This window comes from Propithecus coquereli, unplaced genomic scaffold, assembly GCF_000956105.1.
Source record: "Propithecus coquereli isolate 6110/MARCELLA unplaced genomic scaffold, Pcoq_1.0 Scaffold34, whole genome shotgun sequence".
Classification (NCBI taxonomy): domain Eukaryota; kingdom Metazoa; phylum Chordata; class Mammalia; order Primates; family Indriidae; genus Propithecus; species Propithecus coquereli.
In genome coordinates this window covers 2815690-2833078 of record NW_012149063.1, presented here as the reverse complement: position 1 = coordinate 2833078, position 17389 = coordinate 2815690, and the positions used below count along the sequence as shown (strand labels likewise).

At 35.6% G+C, this 17389-nt stretch overlaps 1 protein-coding gene across 1 annotated transcript in view; it reads left to right on the top strand.

Annotated features, from left to right (window-relative positions):
* The window catches only part of FASTKD1 (FAST kinase domains 1), a 34531-nt gene that overhangs the window by 12477 nt on the left and 4665 nt on the right, over window positions 1–17389 (top strand). The window contains 9 exon segments of the mRNA XM_012650773.1: window positions 4345–4743; window positions 6590–6700; window positions 7652–7783; window positions 9639–10125; window positions 11485–11599; window positions 15367–15495; window positions 16269–16397; window positions 16756–16869; window positions 17080–17111. Of these exon segments, the coding sequence (XP_012506227.1) occupies window positions 4345–4743; window positions 6590–6700; window positions 7652–7783; window positions 9639–10125; window positions 11485–11599; window positions 15367–15495; window positions 16269–16397; window positions 16756–16869; window positions 17080–17111 (1648 nt within the window).

Here is a 17389-nt window from a genome sequence, read left to right as displayed (position 1 = left end):
AGCTGAGGCTGTGGAAGTTTCGTTGGGGACTTAAATGCTAGTTGAGCCAGTCTTTGGGCCCCAGTGGTAGAAGCAGTGGTCTGAGTATGCCTCATTTCAGGCCCACTTATGCTGACAGTGGTGTTAGTGTGTCCTGGGGGGCCAATTCTTGGGCCTTCAGGTGGCTCACTTAGAAGCTAGTAGTTGGAGCAGAAGTCCAGGTGAGTGGGCAGGTTCTCAGGCCCCTGAGCAGCTGGTATGATGTGGAAGATGGCAGTAGTGGTGGTGGAGCCACCTACTAGGACCTAAGTAATCCGTGCTGATATTTCTGGTAGCTGCAATGGATTAGACAGGCTAGTCTCCAGTCCCACAGATGCCTGTAACAGGTCGGTGGATATTGTCTTAAGTGTGCTTAGGAGAGCTTGGTCTCTCCCTGCCTTCTTGGCTAAGTGGTTGCTACATCTCTGCCTGAAGGTGGGGCATAGGTTATTGTTAAATTCTTAAAATGGCACTGGCTGTGGGCTTGCAATCAAAGAGACCAGGGGCCCATTTCAGTCAAGCAGCATGGGCATGAAACTGTGGGGAATGTCTCTGTCTCACAGGGGCATGTTGCAGAGTGGTGGGAATTGTCCTAAATTTGGGTAGGAGAGCTTGGCCTTCCCTATCCCTCCTCAGCTGGGTGGGGCTTCAGCTGTGTCAGCCCTAGCTCAACCTGAGGACAGGGTGCTGCCTGGCTTTAAACTCCCAAAATGGCACTTTGGGCCTGTAACCAGAGAGGGTAGGTCTCTTCTCAGGCTGATTGAGTTGACAGGAAACTTTGGGGAGTGCAGTTCGTTTGAGATATGATTCCATGGCAGCTGGCTGGCTGCAGAATGGCGGGCACCATCCCAGATGCGTGCTGGAAAGCCTGGTTTCCCTGCTCCTCCCCAGCTAAGCAGGGGCTACGGCCACATCAACCCAAACTCAGCCCAAGGGCAGGACACAGCACAGTGTCAAACTCTCAAACTGGTGCTTTGGACCTATAACTGGAAAGGCTGGGGCCCCACCCAGGCAGGCAGCATGGGGAGGAAATTGTGGAAAATGCTATCCATTCACATCTCAGTCTTATCAGCAGCCCACAGCAGGGCAGTGGGAACCTTCCCAGGGGTGTATAGGAGCACTGGCCTCCTCTATCCCTCCTTGAGGCTGTGCAGTGACTGCTGGTATGCCCATGGTTCCTCATTGTCTAGGCTCTCAGAATGGTACTCAGCTCAAGCTGCTCTAGGCTCAGATGCCTGTGGGATTTTGCATGGATTCCCTTCCTGTATCAACATCTTTGTTTAATCTCCAAGGAGTTCCCTATGTTAGACTCAAGTCCTGTATGAGTCAGGACCTAAGAAAACTGTTTAAAATACAACGGTGCTGGTAATCTCAGTAAAATGATAGAAACTTTTAATTACTAGTGGGGGAGTAGGGTCAGTATAAGTTGATAATATTACTCTTATATCATTTAGGGTCTCCATTATAATAAGAAGTAAGAGTAGAAAGAGAGCTGAGAATGAGAGTTAATTAAAGACTGAGGATATATGGGGCAGATGGAGGTAGGTTTGAATACTAGTGTAAGGATTCTGAAATAAGAATGAAAGCAATTATCTAGAGCAGAAAGAAGGGCAAAAATTTGAATGTAAACATCTTTTATCCTTCTGAAATAAATATTTATACCTTCATTTTCTTTTTTCTTTTTTGGAGATAGCGTCTCACTGTATTGCCCTGGCTAGAGTGCTGTGGCATCAGCCTAGCTCACAGCGATGTCAAACTCCTGGGCTCAAGCGATCCTTCTGCCTCAGCATCCCTAGTAGCTGGGACTACAGGCATGCGCCACCATGCCTGGCTAATGTTTCTACATATTTTTAGTTGTCCAGCTAATTTCTTTCTATTTTTAGTAGAGACAGGGGTCTCGCTCTTGCTCAGGCTGGTCTCGAACTCCTGACCTTGAGCGATCCTCCCACCTTGGCCTCCCAGAATGCTGGGATTACAGGCACGAGCACTGTACCCGGCCTATACCTTCATTTTCTACCTGAGAAATTAAGGCTTTATGAGGATAGGTAAATTGCCCAAGGTTTCTCAGCTAATAAATGGGACTGCCAAGATTTCAACCTAGGTTTTCTGATTCCAAAGGATTGTACTGCTTATGATTAGTTTTTGATACTTTTTTTTTAACTAGTTGTTCTTACATGTTTGAAGATAAGACAATAATGGAAAATAATAAGTGTGTTGGTGAGGATATAGAGAAATTAGAACCCTTGTATGTTGCTGATGGCAATATAAAATGGTGCAACTGCGGTGGAAAACAGTATGGTAGTTCCTCAAAAAATTAAACATAGAATTATGTGATCTAGCAATTCCATTTCAGGATATACACTCAAAAGAATTGAAAGCAGGGACTCAAACAGATATTTGTACATCAATGTTCATAGCAGAATTAGTCACAATGGCTCAAAGGTGGAAGCAATCCAAGTGTCCATCACTGATAGACAAATGGTTCAAGGTAAGATGGTATATACATATAGTGGAATCTTATTTAGCCTTAAAACAGAAGGAAATTCTGACACATGTAACAACATGGGTGAACATGGAAGACTTTATGCTAAGTGAAATAAACTAGACACGAAAGGACAAATGTTGTATGATTCCACTTAATGTGAGGTACCTAGAGTAATCAAATTCATAGAAATAGAAAGTAGGATTGTCATTGGCAGGGAATGGAGGGAAGTAGGGATAGGGAGTTACTGTTTAATAGGTAAGGAGTTTCAGCTTCAGAAGGTAAAAAAGTTCTATATGTGAATGGTGGTGATGGTTGCGTAACAATGTGAATGTCCATACCACTGAACCATACTCTTAAAAATGGTTGAAATGGGCCGGGCACGGTGGCTCATGCCTGTAATCCTAGCACTCTTGGAGGCTGAGGCAGGTGGATCGCTTAAGGTCAGGAGTTCGAGACTAGCCTGAGCAAGAGCGAGACCCCATCTCTACTAAAAAATGGAAAGAAATGATCTGGACAACTAAAAATATATATAAAATTAGCTGGGCATGGTGGTGCATGCCTGTAGTCCCAGATACTTGAGAGGCTGAGGCAGAAGGATCGCTTGAGCCCAGGAGTCTGAGGTTGCTGTGAGCTAGGCTGATGCCACGGCACTCTAGCCCGGGCAGCAGAGCAGGACTCATGTCTCAAAAAAAAAAAAAATCGTTGAAATAGTAAATTTTTTTTATGTATGTTTAACCCCCATCCCACCCCTGAAAGTAGCCTGTAAAAGTGGAGACAATGACAATCACTGTAATTTTTTTAGCTTTTAAGAATTCTTATAGACATCTTTGAGAATCTAATCTTTGGACACTGTTCCACTCCAAACTGCAATTAGAAATAAATACACAATTTAAAAAAATAACTTTGGAGGTTTATGGTTAAACTAAATAACATTAAACATTTTAACTGGAGAAGCCAAAGTATTGTACAACTGGAGATTTCAAAAAATATTTATTTTATTGAAAAGATTGGAGAAACTTAGAAACAAACAAAAATACCAACAGTCTCACTATCCTAGTGGTTGAGATGGTTTTAGATTTGTATTTTTGTCTTTTTTGTAGATTGTTTTCTAATTATCTCCAAACATTTGTTTTATTTCTTTTCTGTTTTCATACTTTATTCATTATAGGTACATTCTTGTATTTGTATAGTTCTCTGATTGTTGTATTATGGAAGAATAGTCTTTTGAAAGCATGCACCACAACTTAGTAATTTTGATGTCTTCCATAGTGCCTAGAAAAGTGACTTATGCTCCTTATGTGTTTATTGACTGAAGAAATATTAAATACCACTCCTTGTTCAGTACCTGTCTTATTGTTGTATATTAATATCAATCTAGCATGAAATATTAAAAAATATGAAATCATTCAATAGTGAGAAAAATTTTGTGCAGATTTCATTAGCAAATTACATCTATGCAGAGAAAGGAATAATAATAAAAAAGTCTACTTCTAAAAATTCAAAATGAGACTTTTAATGTTACATTCATGGGTTGTTGGTCCAAAATGATTTCTGAATAAATTTCACTAGCATATTCTCTACCAGTGTCATTTTATCTACAGAAAAAGGTACTTTATACACTCAATGCAAAATATTATTTCAGTACTTTTTTTCTAAAAGGGATGATTGATTGTTAGGAGATCAGAATTCAACTCCCACTCGTATTTAAAAGAAAAATTTTGTGGTATAAAACTCATAATATTTTTACCACTTCCTTTCCATATCTAATCATTTAGTTTTAGAATTAATTGGTCATTATTCTTAGGTGATATAAAAATCTTTGCATCTTTTTTCTTTTTCAGGTCCTTGTCTATCTTGATGGTCAATATATCTTCTTTAATATCACGATATTTTCGAGAACAATTAGTGAACAAAACAGAACTTCTTTTTGACACCACAGATTCTTCCAAGGTTGACATTGCAAGAAGAACAGTACAATTTCTTCGAAATGTTAAATATAGTTATCCTCCACTGTTAGAAAGGTGTAATAAAGTATTTTTAAGTAATGTGAACCACCTTGATTTGGATTCCATCAGTAGAATACTTAGTCTATACCAGTTTCTACAGTTTCATAGTTTTGAGTTTGTTACAATGGCTAAAAAGAGGCTAACTGAAATGATTCCTCTGTTTGATCACCCTGCTAGCTTTGTAAAATTGTTTGTAGCATTGGGACCCATAGCAGGACCTGAAGAAAAGAAACGGTAAGTTCAGTTTAAAATGCTTTACTTTGTTTGTTGGGAATATATGGAGCCTTCAAGCTTAGGTCTTCTTGCGGCTCTGGAAGGCACAAAAATCACCCCATTAGACTGTAGAAGGGAAAATAATCTCTTATGCTCTGCTCCTTGATTCTTTTTCTTCTTACCGTGATTTACATCTCAAACTCTTAGTCTATTGCTGTATTCCCAAAGGTGTCCCATAAACTTCCGGTGTTGGACCAGCACAGAAAAAGATGAGGGAGAACACCATATAAGTGTTTTTCTTCTCCCTTCCTAGACCATGTGACTAGGTTTTTTACACAGGCATAAGACTCCCCCACCCAGCATATGTGTACAGAATATTTAGAATCATAGTTGTCATAATAATGGACCATTTTATGTTTTGTTGTCTTCATCACATTCATCAAAGCATTTATTATGACTTGATATATGTCCCTATGTCAGGTTTGAGTGAATTTTATCTGGCCTTTCTCTTTTAAGAATTTCCAGTTTTACCAGATATTGATGTAAATAGAAATATTTGGGTTATAAAGATGAGCAAATATTAAATTAATAACATAAATGTGGTTAGTAGGTAAGATTTTCTCTTCCTAGGCCATGTGACTGGATTTACACACAGACACAAGCTTCCCCCACGTAGCATAAATGTATGAAATATTTAGAATTATGGTAGTCCTAAGAGAGAAATATGATTGGTAGATTCAGTTAAGCAGGAGTTTGAGGAGTTACAAAATATAGGAATCTTTGCTTTGCATCATTACTCTTTTAGGAAAAACATTATGGAGAAAGTTTTATTTTTTAAGAGTACTTTGAATTATATGAAAATCTTTAAGAGCACACCTTAAGATTATATCATGATGGAAATAAGATGATTATTTAAAAAACTTTATTATATTTTTTTTGTCACTAAGTACTGTTAAAATCTCATATCATAGAGCAGTACAAAAGGTGAATTTAACTGAATCTCTGCCTTCAAGGAATTTATATTCCAATTGACAGGATAGAAATATATAATTGAAATATGTATATACCATAACATCATAACATAGTTTATGAATAAGCAATAAAATTAGTGATATAGTTAGTAAGTGCTGTGGACAGACAGAGAAAGGAGAGAAAAATATAGACTGAAGTGGTTGGGGAAAATCTGGGGAGAAGCTGGGTTGTAACATTTAAAAAGGTTGGTAAAAAGGGTGGCAAGAAGTTATGCCGTATGAATAGACAATTAGTTTATCTTGCTATCCTCAGATTTCATGTTTTAGGCTTGCCTTCTAAATTATTCTCAAAGACACACTATATCTTGATACTTTCATTACTACACCACTTTGGATAGCTTCAAAATGGACCATCTTTGTTGATTTTCAGGTTATAGTGTTATATCAAGTGCTTATTTTGTAAGATTTCTGATAATATGCAGGTTTATTGACTTCCTGCTTAGTTCTTATTTGATTTTAAAACATTGGGATATTGCTAGAATATCAATTGTTAGTGCCTTAGCTGTCTAGTACTGAATAACTTCACTGAGTCATAGTATTTTATTATCATTATAACCTGATTTGAAAATCATTAAAAGATTATCTGTATTTTTCTAACAATTTAACATTAGATTTACTGAGGCCTTAATTACTTTGAAGAAAATATATTTTTCTTTCATTCAGTAATATTTTATATTATCCCCAAATACATGGGAAGAAAATTGGAATTATATATTGTATTTAATTTTTGTTTATATTATTTCTTTTCTATTTGTTACCTAAGAACTGTTATTTAAAACAATTCTTGTAACTAATTTTCAATTTTTCAACATAAAAATATTTTTCTTTGCTTCTAGACTTGAATCAACTATATTATTGATGTCAGAGGAGCTGACCAGCCAGCAAGCCCTGGCAGTGGTGGGAGCAATGGAAGAGATGGAAAGCAGAAATTCACATCTGATTAAAAAGTATTTTTTTCTGAAATTTATGGTGTTAACGTTAGTTGTCATTCACAAATAGGCTATTTTTTCTGAGGAAAAATTTTTTTAAATTTAATCTAGCTATTGTTTTGAAGAAATAAAGAATTAACACTTAAGGCATTATTTATGTTCCAGTTTTTTTTCCAAAATAGAGATGACAAAATTGTTTATCGCATCTTTCATTTCATTTGGTGCTATTTTTATACTCAAGCAGAGCACCATAGTCTAGTAAAGTGGAGAGCTTAAAGAAAGGACCCTACTTTTCAAAAGGAAAGTTCCTGCAGAACAGTTAACATCCATATGAACTTGAATTGTCTCACAACACAATGTTGCTTTGAAATCTTACCGCCATGTATTGGCTTTTTTGATAACTTGAGATTTAAAAAGAAAAATATATAATTATATTTTTATATATATGCTTAATTATATATGTTTAATTTTCTATAATCTATTATATTTTCCTTTATTTTAATATTTCTTCTGCCCCATTTCCTCCAGCTTACCACCTCTTAGCATTCCTCATTGCCTTTAAGCGTCTCCATTTCAGAGCCAGTGGATGGATATAAGGAAGAAAATTAAATCAGTTTTGCTAATTGTTAGTAACTGTTGGTAAAGATTTTGTTATGGGGAGGATGTGTAACTGATGGTTGTTCTGTGAGGATTTGTTTTATTGAGTGAGAAAGTAAAACTGTGCTCTCCTCTTACTATTGATAATTGAATATTATTTGATTCACACTTCATTAATCACTCTTACTTCATTCTGTATTAATTATTTACATTTCTAACACCATCTTGAGAGATTTCTTCAAGAATAGAGAATCTTGTCTCATTCATTACTGTTTCTTTAGCATAGAGCAGAATATCTGACAGGAAAGCAAAATAGTAAATGTTTAATAAGTAAATGAATGAACTAGTTATATGTTCTGTCATTCTTTTTAGAATTGCTTCAGTTCTACATAAATATTTGGATACCTATAAACCAATAGAGTTATTGAGGATAACTCAAGCATTGAGTTCTCTACATTTTCAAAGTAAGGAGCTTTTTCTGAAACTCAGAGAATTACTGCTTAGGTAAGATTAAAATGTAAGTGTTTAGTGTTTCATTTTATAATCTAGCTACAATATTATTTTGTTTAGTTATATACAAAGTTGCTGGAACTTTTATTGGGAAGTTTGTTATTAAAAATGTTGAGACACTTATCATTATGGAAACATGCCCATTCTGCCAATGCCCTTGCGTGGTATATTTTGAAATGGAAATGAGGCCAGTAAGGTGATTGAGTTCCCTAGGGGAGAAATGGCAGTAAACTGGTAAATAGCCAAGCCATTCTCCTTTCTTGCAGGAATAGAATAACAGAAGGTTAGGTCCCTGAAGAACGTAAAACTTTATTTGGAAGCGCTCATTTAGGGCCCTTCAGCTTGCTTACTTGCTTGTTTAAAGGCTTATTAAATTTTTAAATTAAGATATATAGTGGTAATGTTAGTGAAAAAGTTTTCATATAGATTTTTCTCTTTATAATTTAAAATTACCTTATTTTCTGTGGATATTTTTTCTATGGATATAGCGTTTATATTTCAGGTACAAAGCTGTTGGATTTTCATTGACTTTCATTAGGCTAACATGGGATTTTCCATTGACAATTTTTATTTTAAACATCAGAACAATGGGCCCAGTGCAGTGGCTCATGCCATGTTAAGAGACCAGCCTGAGCAACATAGCAAGACCCCATCTCTACAAAAAATAGAAAAATTACCTGAGTGTGGTGGTGGGCATTGTAGTCCCAGCTATTTGGGACCAATAAATCAGAATAATTACTTAAATGAAGTTCAAACAAATTGATCTTTTTTCCCCTCCATTTTTCACTACTAGTTTGATTTCTTATTGTGATTTGTGAAAGACCAGGCATGGGACTCTGCCATAATCAAAAGATTGGCATATAGTTGAAAATGATTTTTATCATAATAAAGTGATATGCCATTATGGTTAAGAAGAATTTACACTAGGGAATAAGAAGTGACTTTTTTTTTGAGACAATTTCTCCGTGTTTCCTGGGCTAGAGTGCAATGGCGTCATCGTAGCTCACTGCAACCTCTGACCCCTGGGCTCAGGTGATCTTCCTGCCTCAGCCTCCCAAGTAGCTGGGACTACAGGCAGGCAACAACACATCCTGCTAATTTTTGAATTTTTTTGTAGAGATGGGATCTTGCTCTTGCTCAGGCTGGTCTCAAACTCCAGACTTCAAGCAGTCCTCCTGCCTCACCCTCCCAAAGTACTAGGATTACAGGCATGAGCCACCGGCCTGGCCTTTCTTTATTTTTTAACAATTGCAGTTTTGGTGGTGGGACTCCCAACCATGGGGATTTGGGAAAGGAGTAGAGAATGGGGTCAATTGTATGTTAATTGTATGCCCTGTAGTTTTTTTGTTTGTTTGTTTTTGTTTCGTTGGACTTCCTATGTACCAGAAATGAGAAGGGAACCAGTATTATTGAATGATCACTGTGTGCCAGGGCCTGTATGAGGTCCTACTGGTTCCTGCCATATCATATCAGAAATTGAGCCCAAGTTCTTTCCCAGCAACAGCACTGGAAACATTGTTCTAACACTGACGTTTTGTTTGCCAGAGACTCTGGTTTTATTTTTGCATAAAAAAATTTGGAATGTGCTTCAGAACATCTTAGGCTTCCGTTAATAACCTTTCATGGACCAGTTGTCTTTGAATTTAATTAACATATATCTTAATTAACATATTTAATTAACATATATCTTAAGCCTACCTTACCTAACCTATTAATTATAGTAATAATAATATATATTCGCATTTTAATACATATATATTTTAATACATATATACATATACATATATATTTTGGTTTTGTTGCTAATGTGTTAATTTTATTCTTTTCATTTTTTTCCCTTCCTTTATAGTTATTTGAAAATTAGTGTCATACCAAGTGAGATTTCCATTCTGGTCCGTGCTATTTCCATGATTCCTTCTCCTCATCTGGATGAAGAGGGGATATCCCGAATTGAAGCAGTTTTACCACAGTGTGACCTAGCTGACCTGAATGGTTTTGCCACATCTGTTTTAACATGGATTCAGTACGGTCGCATGTACTGGGGTAGTATTACTGGGAAACAACTGAAACTACTTCAAAAATTAGACCACTATGGTCATCAGAGACTACAACAAAGCAACAATTTGGATCTATTATGGGAGGAACTTAAATCTTTCAAAGGAGAATGGCTTCCTGAGTCACTTCTTGAAGAAACAATTGCTACTTTACAGCGTTTGATGGAAGAAATTAATTACAAAAATGTTGCAGGGATTGCATCTTTTATTTCAAGAACTAACTACCTTAGTACTTTGCTACTTGATAGGATAGCCTCAGTGGTTATTCAGCAGATTGAAAAGGTGAACTTTAAATGTTACATCTTAGTTTTATATAGTTGTCAACTTCTAGAAGCATAATCTTTTATCATAAGCAATTTGAGAACATGGATTAGAATTCGAAGTTTAAAAATTAAACTCTGGCTTCTGGTTCAGCAATTTGTTGTTCCTCCCCTTAAAGCCACTTCTTCCTCTAGCATTGTAGATTTGGGGAGATCAGCAGTCATCCTTTGGTTCATTATAATATCATTAAGATCAGTAATCAGAATTCTTTGAGGATACTAATTGTATTAGGATAGTGGAATATGAATGATTTTCATTTTTTCTTTTGAGACAGTCTTGCTCTGTTGCTCAAGCTAAAGTGCAGTAGTGTCATCTTAGCTCACTGCAACCTCAAACTCTTAGGCTCTAGCAATTCTCCTGCCTGAGTCTCCTGAGTAGCTGGGACTACAGGTGCATGCCACTATGCCTGGTTAATTTTTCTATTTTTTGTAGAGATGGGGTCTCGGGTCTCGCTCTTGCTCTTGCTCAGGCTAGTCTCAAACTCCTGGCCTCAAACAGTCCTCCCACCTCGGCCTCGCATAAGGCTAGGATTTCAGGCATGAGCTAGCATGCCTGACCATCTTTTTAAAATTTTCTATAATGCTTTGGTATTACTTTTACTATTTAAAAACAATTACATTCAAAGGTACGAGATAAGCATGAAAGCTGAGAAAAATTACAAGGTGTCCATTGACATCATTATTCTTAAATTGTCAGTGTATTTTCTTACAGATTTATTTCTGGGACTTACTTGTAAAATGCTGCTTTATGAATTATGTGAGAAGCAACTCATTTACAAAACGACTATTGTAGATATATCAGGGTACGGCCTTTATTTATAAGACATTATTTCTCACAAATGAAAATAAAAGTTTATCTTATTTGCTTAGCATAGTGCCTGGTACTCATTAAGTATTGGATGAGTGGGTGAAAGATGAAATAAAAAAGTGAATGAAAGAAAGAAAAATAAATACTGATGATTTATAAACTTCTTTAATTACATTATGTTATCCTATAAAATGTATTGATAGCATAGAAATTACTGATACTGTTTCCTATTCATTTTAATGATTAATGAATTCTAGAAGAGGATATTACATCTAAAAAATAAATTTGTAGATTATCTGGTTTTTTTTTTTGCATTAATACTTTTAGAGTTCTAATAATTAGTGATGGGGTTAAATTAATTATAGCAGTGTAGAAAAATTAATAAGCAGAGATACATTTATTATTTAATGATAAGCATGTTAGAAAAAGACTTCACCTAAAATAACAATTAGGTTAAAATTTCACTTTGCTTTACTGAAGTTTAAATTATGAAATTTTTTTCTCTTTATACAGATCCATCCTTTTGTAATCCTTGCTATTATTTTTCCATTCAGCATCTTGAACTATGATCCACCTCAAAGAGATGAATTTTTTGGAACTTGTATGCAACACCTTAATTCTTACTTAGGTAGGTATATTATTAGGTAATGCATTGAATGAGTAAGTCAGAGGATACCTGCTGCTTCTGAACTACCCTCATTTAAAAGGGTAACCATAATGGCCATGAATCCTACACCTAAAAAAGTTTTGTGTCCAATTTCAAAACTTTTCTATTATGAAAAATGTTAAACTTTGTATAAAAAATGGAAAGAATTGAACAAGGAATACCTATATACTCATTGTGCAGATTCACTGATGTTAACATTTTATTACATTTGCCTTATCCTTTTGTCTCTCTTGCTCTTATTTTTTTCTGAGCCATTTCAAAAAGCTGTTGGCATTGTGACCCTTCACCCCTACTTATTTTAGAATGCATCTCCTAAGAATAATGACATTCTTCTACATTACCACAATATTGTTAGCACACCTAAGAAACTTAATAATAATCCCCTAATATCTAATCTGTCATCTAGCTTGAATAATGATTAACACTTACCATATCTGTTCAGTGTGTGTGTGTGCAAGCACATGTGTGTATATGATGAACCTTCCAGTTTTCAGCTCTATATACTTCAGGTTATAAGGACATTCTCCTTTGTAACTACAGTACCAGGATATTACCCAAGAAAATGAACAAGTACCATCCACTATGTAGTCCATAATCAGATTTTCCCAGTTGTCACCAAATTGTCATTTATAACTTTTTTTAAACAACCAACATTGAGTGGTTATGTCATTTTATCCATCTTTTTTTGCTCGATGTTTATTTTTTATAAAAGAGATTGGCCATTTTTTATAAATAGTACGACATTCTGGTTGTATTTCCAGTAAACGAGAAGTTAGGTATAGATGCTTAATTAAGTTCAGATTAAACATTTTAAGCAAAAATACCTTGTGTGCAGTGCTGTATGTACCTTATATTTAGATCACATCTGGAGGCATATAACGTGATTATTTCTATTGATTTTAATAATCTATTTTTAAAAAGTAAATGAATATTTCATAAAGGACTTAATAGATGTTTATGAATTGTTTGAAGGGTTGATGCTCTGGTACTGATTATTTTTTATCTCTTAAAAAAGTCTTTAAATAGTGTTTCAGTACTAGAAAAAGTAGACTAGAAACAGTCCTTCCTACTCTTCACCTTAGCAGAAGCAGTATGTGAAGATAGCAGAAGCTGGAAATTACTTTTCCTATTTCCTTTTCATTCTTTATTTTGGTTCCTGAATTGTATTTGGTATAGTTTTTCCTTCAAGTAGTATAGCTTTATGGGACTTTTCTTCTCAGATTCACACTGCTTACTTGTCAGTATGATATGGAAGTTTTAGAAGTGAAATATCTGCCTCAGTAGTTGTTGCCTTTTGAGTCAACATTCACCATATATTTATTGTCAGGTATTCTTCTAGGCACTGGAGATACAAGAAAAAGTAAAAACAGGTAAACTATCATCATTGAGTTTACTTTCTGGTTGGGGGAAGCTGGCATAAACAGTAAGCAAATCTCTAAAGTCAAATCGTGATAAGTACTCTCAAGAACAGTAGAGCAGGATAAGTATGTAGGATGTCGCATGGTGGGGTGGAGTAGGGTGGGGGTGGGATGGAGTGCTATTTTGGATAAGGGATTTAGGGACTGCTTCTGAGGAGATGGCATTTAACCATGCACTAAATGAAGCGAGGGAATGATCCATGGCGATAGATGGGGATGAGAGTCACAGGATGAAAGATAGGTAAGTATGAGGGACCCTGAGGTGAGAGCATGTTTGGTTTCTTCCAGAAATAGTGGATTCAGTGTGGCAGGAATGGAGTGAGGGAGAGTTGGTAGGAGATGAGCTTGGAGAGACAGCCAGAGACTAGTTTCTTCAGAGCTTGTTGCTGTGCCTATAGAGTAAGTTACCCAGTCATCTACCAAGATACTTACTGAGAGCTTCCACATCAAGCATAAGATGTTAGGCTCTACATTAGGGTTTATATAGATCTCTGGTTAAGCTGGTGTGAAACCAGTATATATATTAATTGTATCAGTATCAGTATCATGCTTTGCTACCTTTTTGTGGGATCTGTAGTCCAGACAGTATCTAACCATGTCTGACACTGCTATGTCACAGCGCACAAAATGGGGCTATGATACATATGTGTATATACGTGTATGGATGTATGTATGTGTGGCATCCATTTATACCCCTTTTAGTAACACAGCTATATGTAGAAAGATGAGACTTGAAACTAAGACCTAGAGTGTGTTCTCCTGGTTGTTCAGTCATGTGTCAACAATCAGAAGGAAATAAAAGTACATCTCTACTAATATTCTACAAATAGAGGCTTAGAAAGTAGTTGTTTTTTTTTTACTGAAGGGTATAAGAGAAGAAAGATTGATAAGTATAGCTTTGATTTTTTAAGACTTAGAGAATTAGAAAAGATTCTCTAAGAAAAATTTTTAGAGACCTTTATAGGTAAAATTTTAAATAACTAATGGAGTAATAATTTTGTTTTGAATAAAGATTAATTTTGACATTAGTTTTGCTGGTGGAAATCATCACTATTAACTTCATTTATGACTTCGTCTTGCTTTACTAAATAAACTCACCAAAAAATACAAAAGGAAAGATTTGATACTGTCTTTTCTGTCCTTTGTAAGAATATTGATGCCAACAGGGCATTTTAGGTGACCCCTTCCCCCACATCAGAAATGTCTCTTGGATGAGGCAAATCAGGTAAATAAGCTCAAGCCTTATACTCTGGGACACTGCCATGCTGCTGGGTGACAGGTAAGAGAGGAGGTGCTAGGCAAGACCTGAGCCTCAAACGTGTGTGCACTCAGCCTAGAGATCTGAGAGCCCCAGAGAGCAGCATGGTATAGTGGTCCAGGCTCCAGAGCTGGACTTTCTGGATTAAAGCCCAGCCTTCACTTGATAACTCTGTGTCTTTCAGGTAAGTCATTTAACTTCTCTTTGCTTCCTTACGATCATTTATAAAGCAGAGATAATTGTTCCTACTGTGTATGGAAATAAGGTTTAAATGAGTGAATATATGGAAAGTGTTTAGAATGGTACCTAAAATATTCTGAGCAATATTATATTATTATCACCAATACATAGAAACTAGGATCACTTCTTTTTACTTATACCACTGTCCTTTTGTTTTGAATTCTTTTTCTTCTCAAGGTAGTTCTTAAAATTTTTATCAAAGTATAATAACAGAAATGTGCATATAACCTTAGTATACTAGTGTGAGTTTGTACAAATTGAATCATTCAGGGCTGTGGTCCCCAACCGTTGGACTGTGGCTCACTACTGGTCAGTGGCCTGTTAGGACCCAGGCCATGCATCATTGCCTGAGCTCTCCCTATCCCCCTTCACCTCCCACCTCCCACCCTCCATCCCCATTCCCCCTGCCGGTGGAAAAATGATCTTCCATGAAACTTAGGAATCAGGCCACATAGCAGGAGGTGAGCAGGGGGCAAAGCGTATTTACAGCCACTCCCCATGGCTCCCATCACCGCTTGAGCTCTGCCTACCCCCACTGCCCACCCTGTCTGTGGAAAAATTGTCTTCCACGAAACCAGTCCCCGGTAGCAAAAATGTTGGGGACTGCTGACCCAGGGAGTCAATACCTAGATCAACAAACAGAATATTACAATAGTCCCCTTCTTTTCTTGTCTCCCTTTCCTATTCCACCCCTACCCAAAGGTAATCACTTAACCACTATCCTGAATTGTAACAGTATAGGTTAGTTTTAGCTAGGCTGTCTTTGTATCATTTTTTAAAAACCTGCCTTTACAATCTTAATTTTCTTTTAGGTGTATTGGATCCTCTAATGTTAGTGTTTCTTGGTTTCTCTTTTGCCACACTTGAATATTTTCCAGAAGATCTGTTAAAGGCAATTTTTAACATCAAATTCTTAGCCAGATTGGATTCTCAACTTGAAAGTACGTATCTACTTTTTAATTTATTAAATTATCACTTGTAGTTTATATCCAAGTCTCAGCTCTGCCTATACTGAAGCATTTAAATGTTAATAACTTTTTTCTGTTTATAAAAGTATTCATGCTTATTGTCAAAAATTTGGAAAACACACAGAAGTATAAAATAGAAAATAAAGAATTACCCCATAATCTTACCACTGAGTGAAACTACCTCTTTTAAAGTTCAGAAGTATTTCTTTTTGGTCTTTTTCCTGCTCTTCAGTATATGTCTATATATCTATATTTTAAAATAAAATTTGGATTATTTATTCACTTTTATATGCCACCTTTTTCTAACTATATTTTGAACAGTTTCCTATGTCATTAAATATTTTTTGATGTCATGATTTTTTATTGGCTACATAATAGACCATTATATGGATATAATAAAATTCAGTTGTTATAGGTTGTTTCCAGTTCCTCATTATTATAAATAATGAGTTGTTATATGCGAATCATTGTTTCCTTAGTATAAATTCCTAAGTGTGGAATATTAGGTCCACAAAAATTTTTTATAGTATTTTTTAAATGTAGTTTAAACATTCACTAGTGAAGATAACATAGGAATTGGTTCTAATCATGCCAGTGAATGTAATAATTTAAAAATACAAAGCATTTATTTGCAAATGAAGTGATTTGATAGTATGAAAGTAAAGCATCTACCAATAAATGAATGTAAAAAATGGGTTGTCTTTGCTAGGTCTAAGCTGTCAAATCCATTATTTTATTAATTTCAGTTTTACCTTCATCTCTAAATACGAGGGCTCAGTTTCGTCTTATGGAGTTAAATAGAGCAGTCTGTTTGGAATGCCCAGAATTTCAGATTCCGTGGTTTCATGACCGCTTCTGTCAACAATATAATAAAGGTTTGAGTTTTCTTTTGGTCAGATATCAAAGTTTAATTCTGAAGTAAATATTAAATAGTACATTGTTATTCTTGTTAAACCTAAACATGACACCAGAGTTCCCAAGAGTGCCAAGACCCGTTTAATTTTTTAGGTGAGATTTTTATTGTAAGAATTTCTTAATATTTGGGACACGAAACCTCTTCTGGTTGAGAGCAAAGAACTTGTCCTGTATTGGATTTAGTGTCATTACATATGGTATTACATTGAAGCTCTTAATGGAAATATAAATGTTTATTTTTCAGTTTGTAGAATTGGGATGATTTTCATTCAAAAACCGATTAACTTAAGTGTACTAATTATTTTTATTTTTATAAAGATACTGGCAGCATGAATGGAGCACAACAGCAGATTTATAAAATGTTAGCAGAGGTACTAGGAGGAATCAATTGTGTAAAAGCCTCGGTTCTTACACCTTATTACTACACAGTAGGTAAGTTATCAGTAGGTCATTAGCTGCTTTCAGAAGACCAAACTAATTTGAATAGAATAATTTTATCAGTTGGAATTTAAAAAATAAGTTTTTTAGAAATTTTTTTCAAACCATTATCATAAAAACGTGTGAACAGAGAAAAGTAGAAAGAATAATACAGTGAATCCTCAAGTTCCCAAGTTCCTATGGCCCAGCTTTGATAACCGTGAGCATTTTGCTGTTCTTAAAAAAAAAAAAAAAAATGAAGGTCAGTCTTTCACCAGTTCTATGTAAAACCCAGATTCAGATTCACTGAACATTTCTGGATCTTCAAAAGATTCTGTCCTTTTTAAAGTAAGGGAAATTACTTATCTCTATTCCATTGTTTTAACTTCATCTCAAAAACTAAGTGGTTTTTTTTTTTTTGAGACAGAGTCTCACTCTGTTTCCTGGGCTAGAGTGCCATGGCATCAGCCTAGCTCACAGCAACCTCAAACTCCTGGGCTCAAGCGATCCTTCTGCCTCAGCCTCCCGAGTAGCT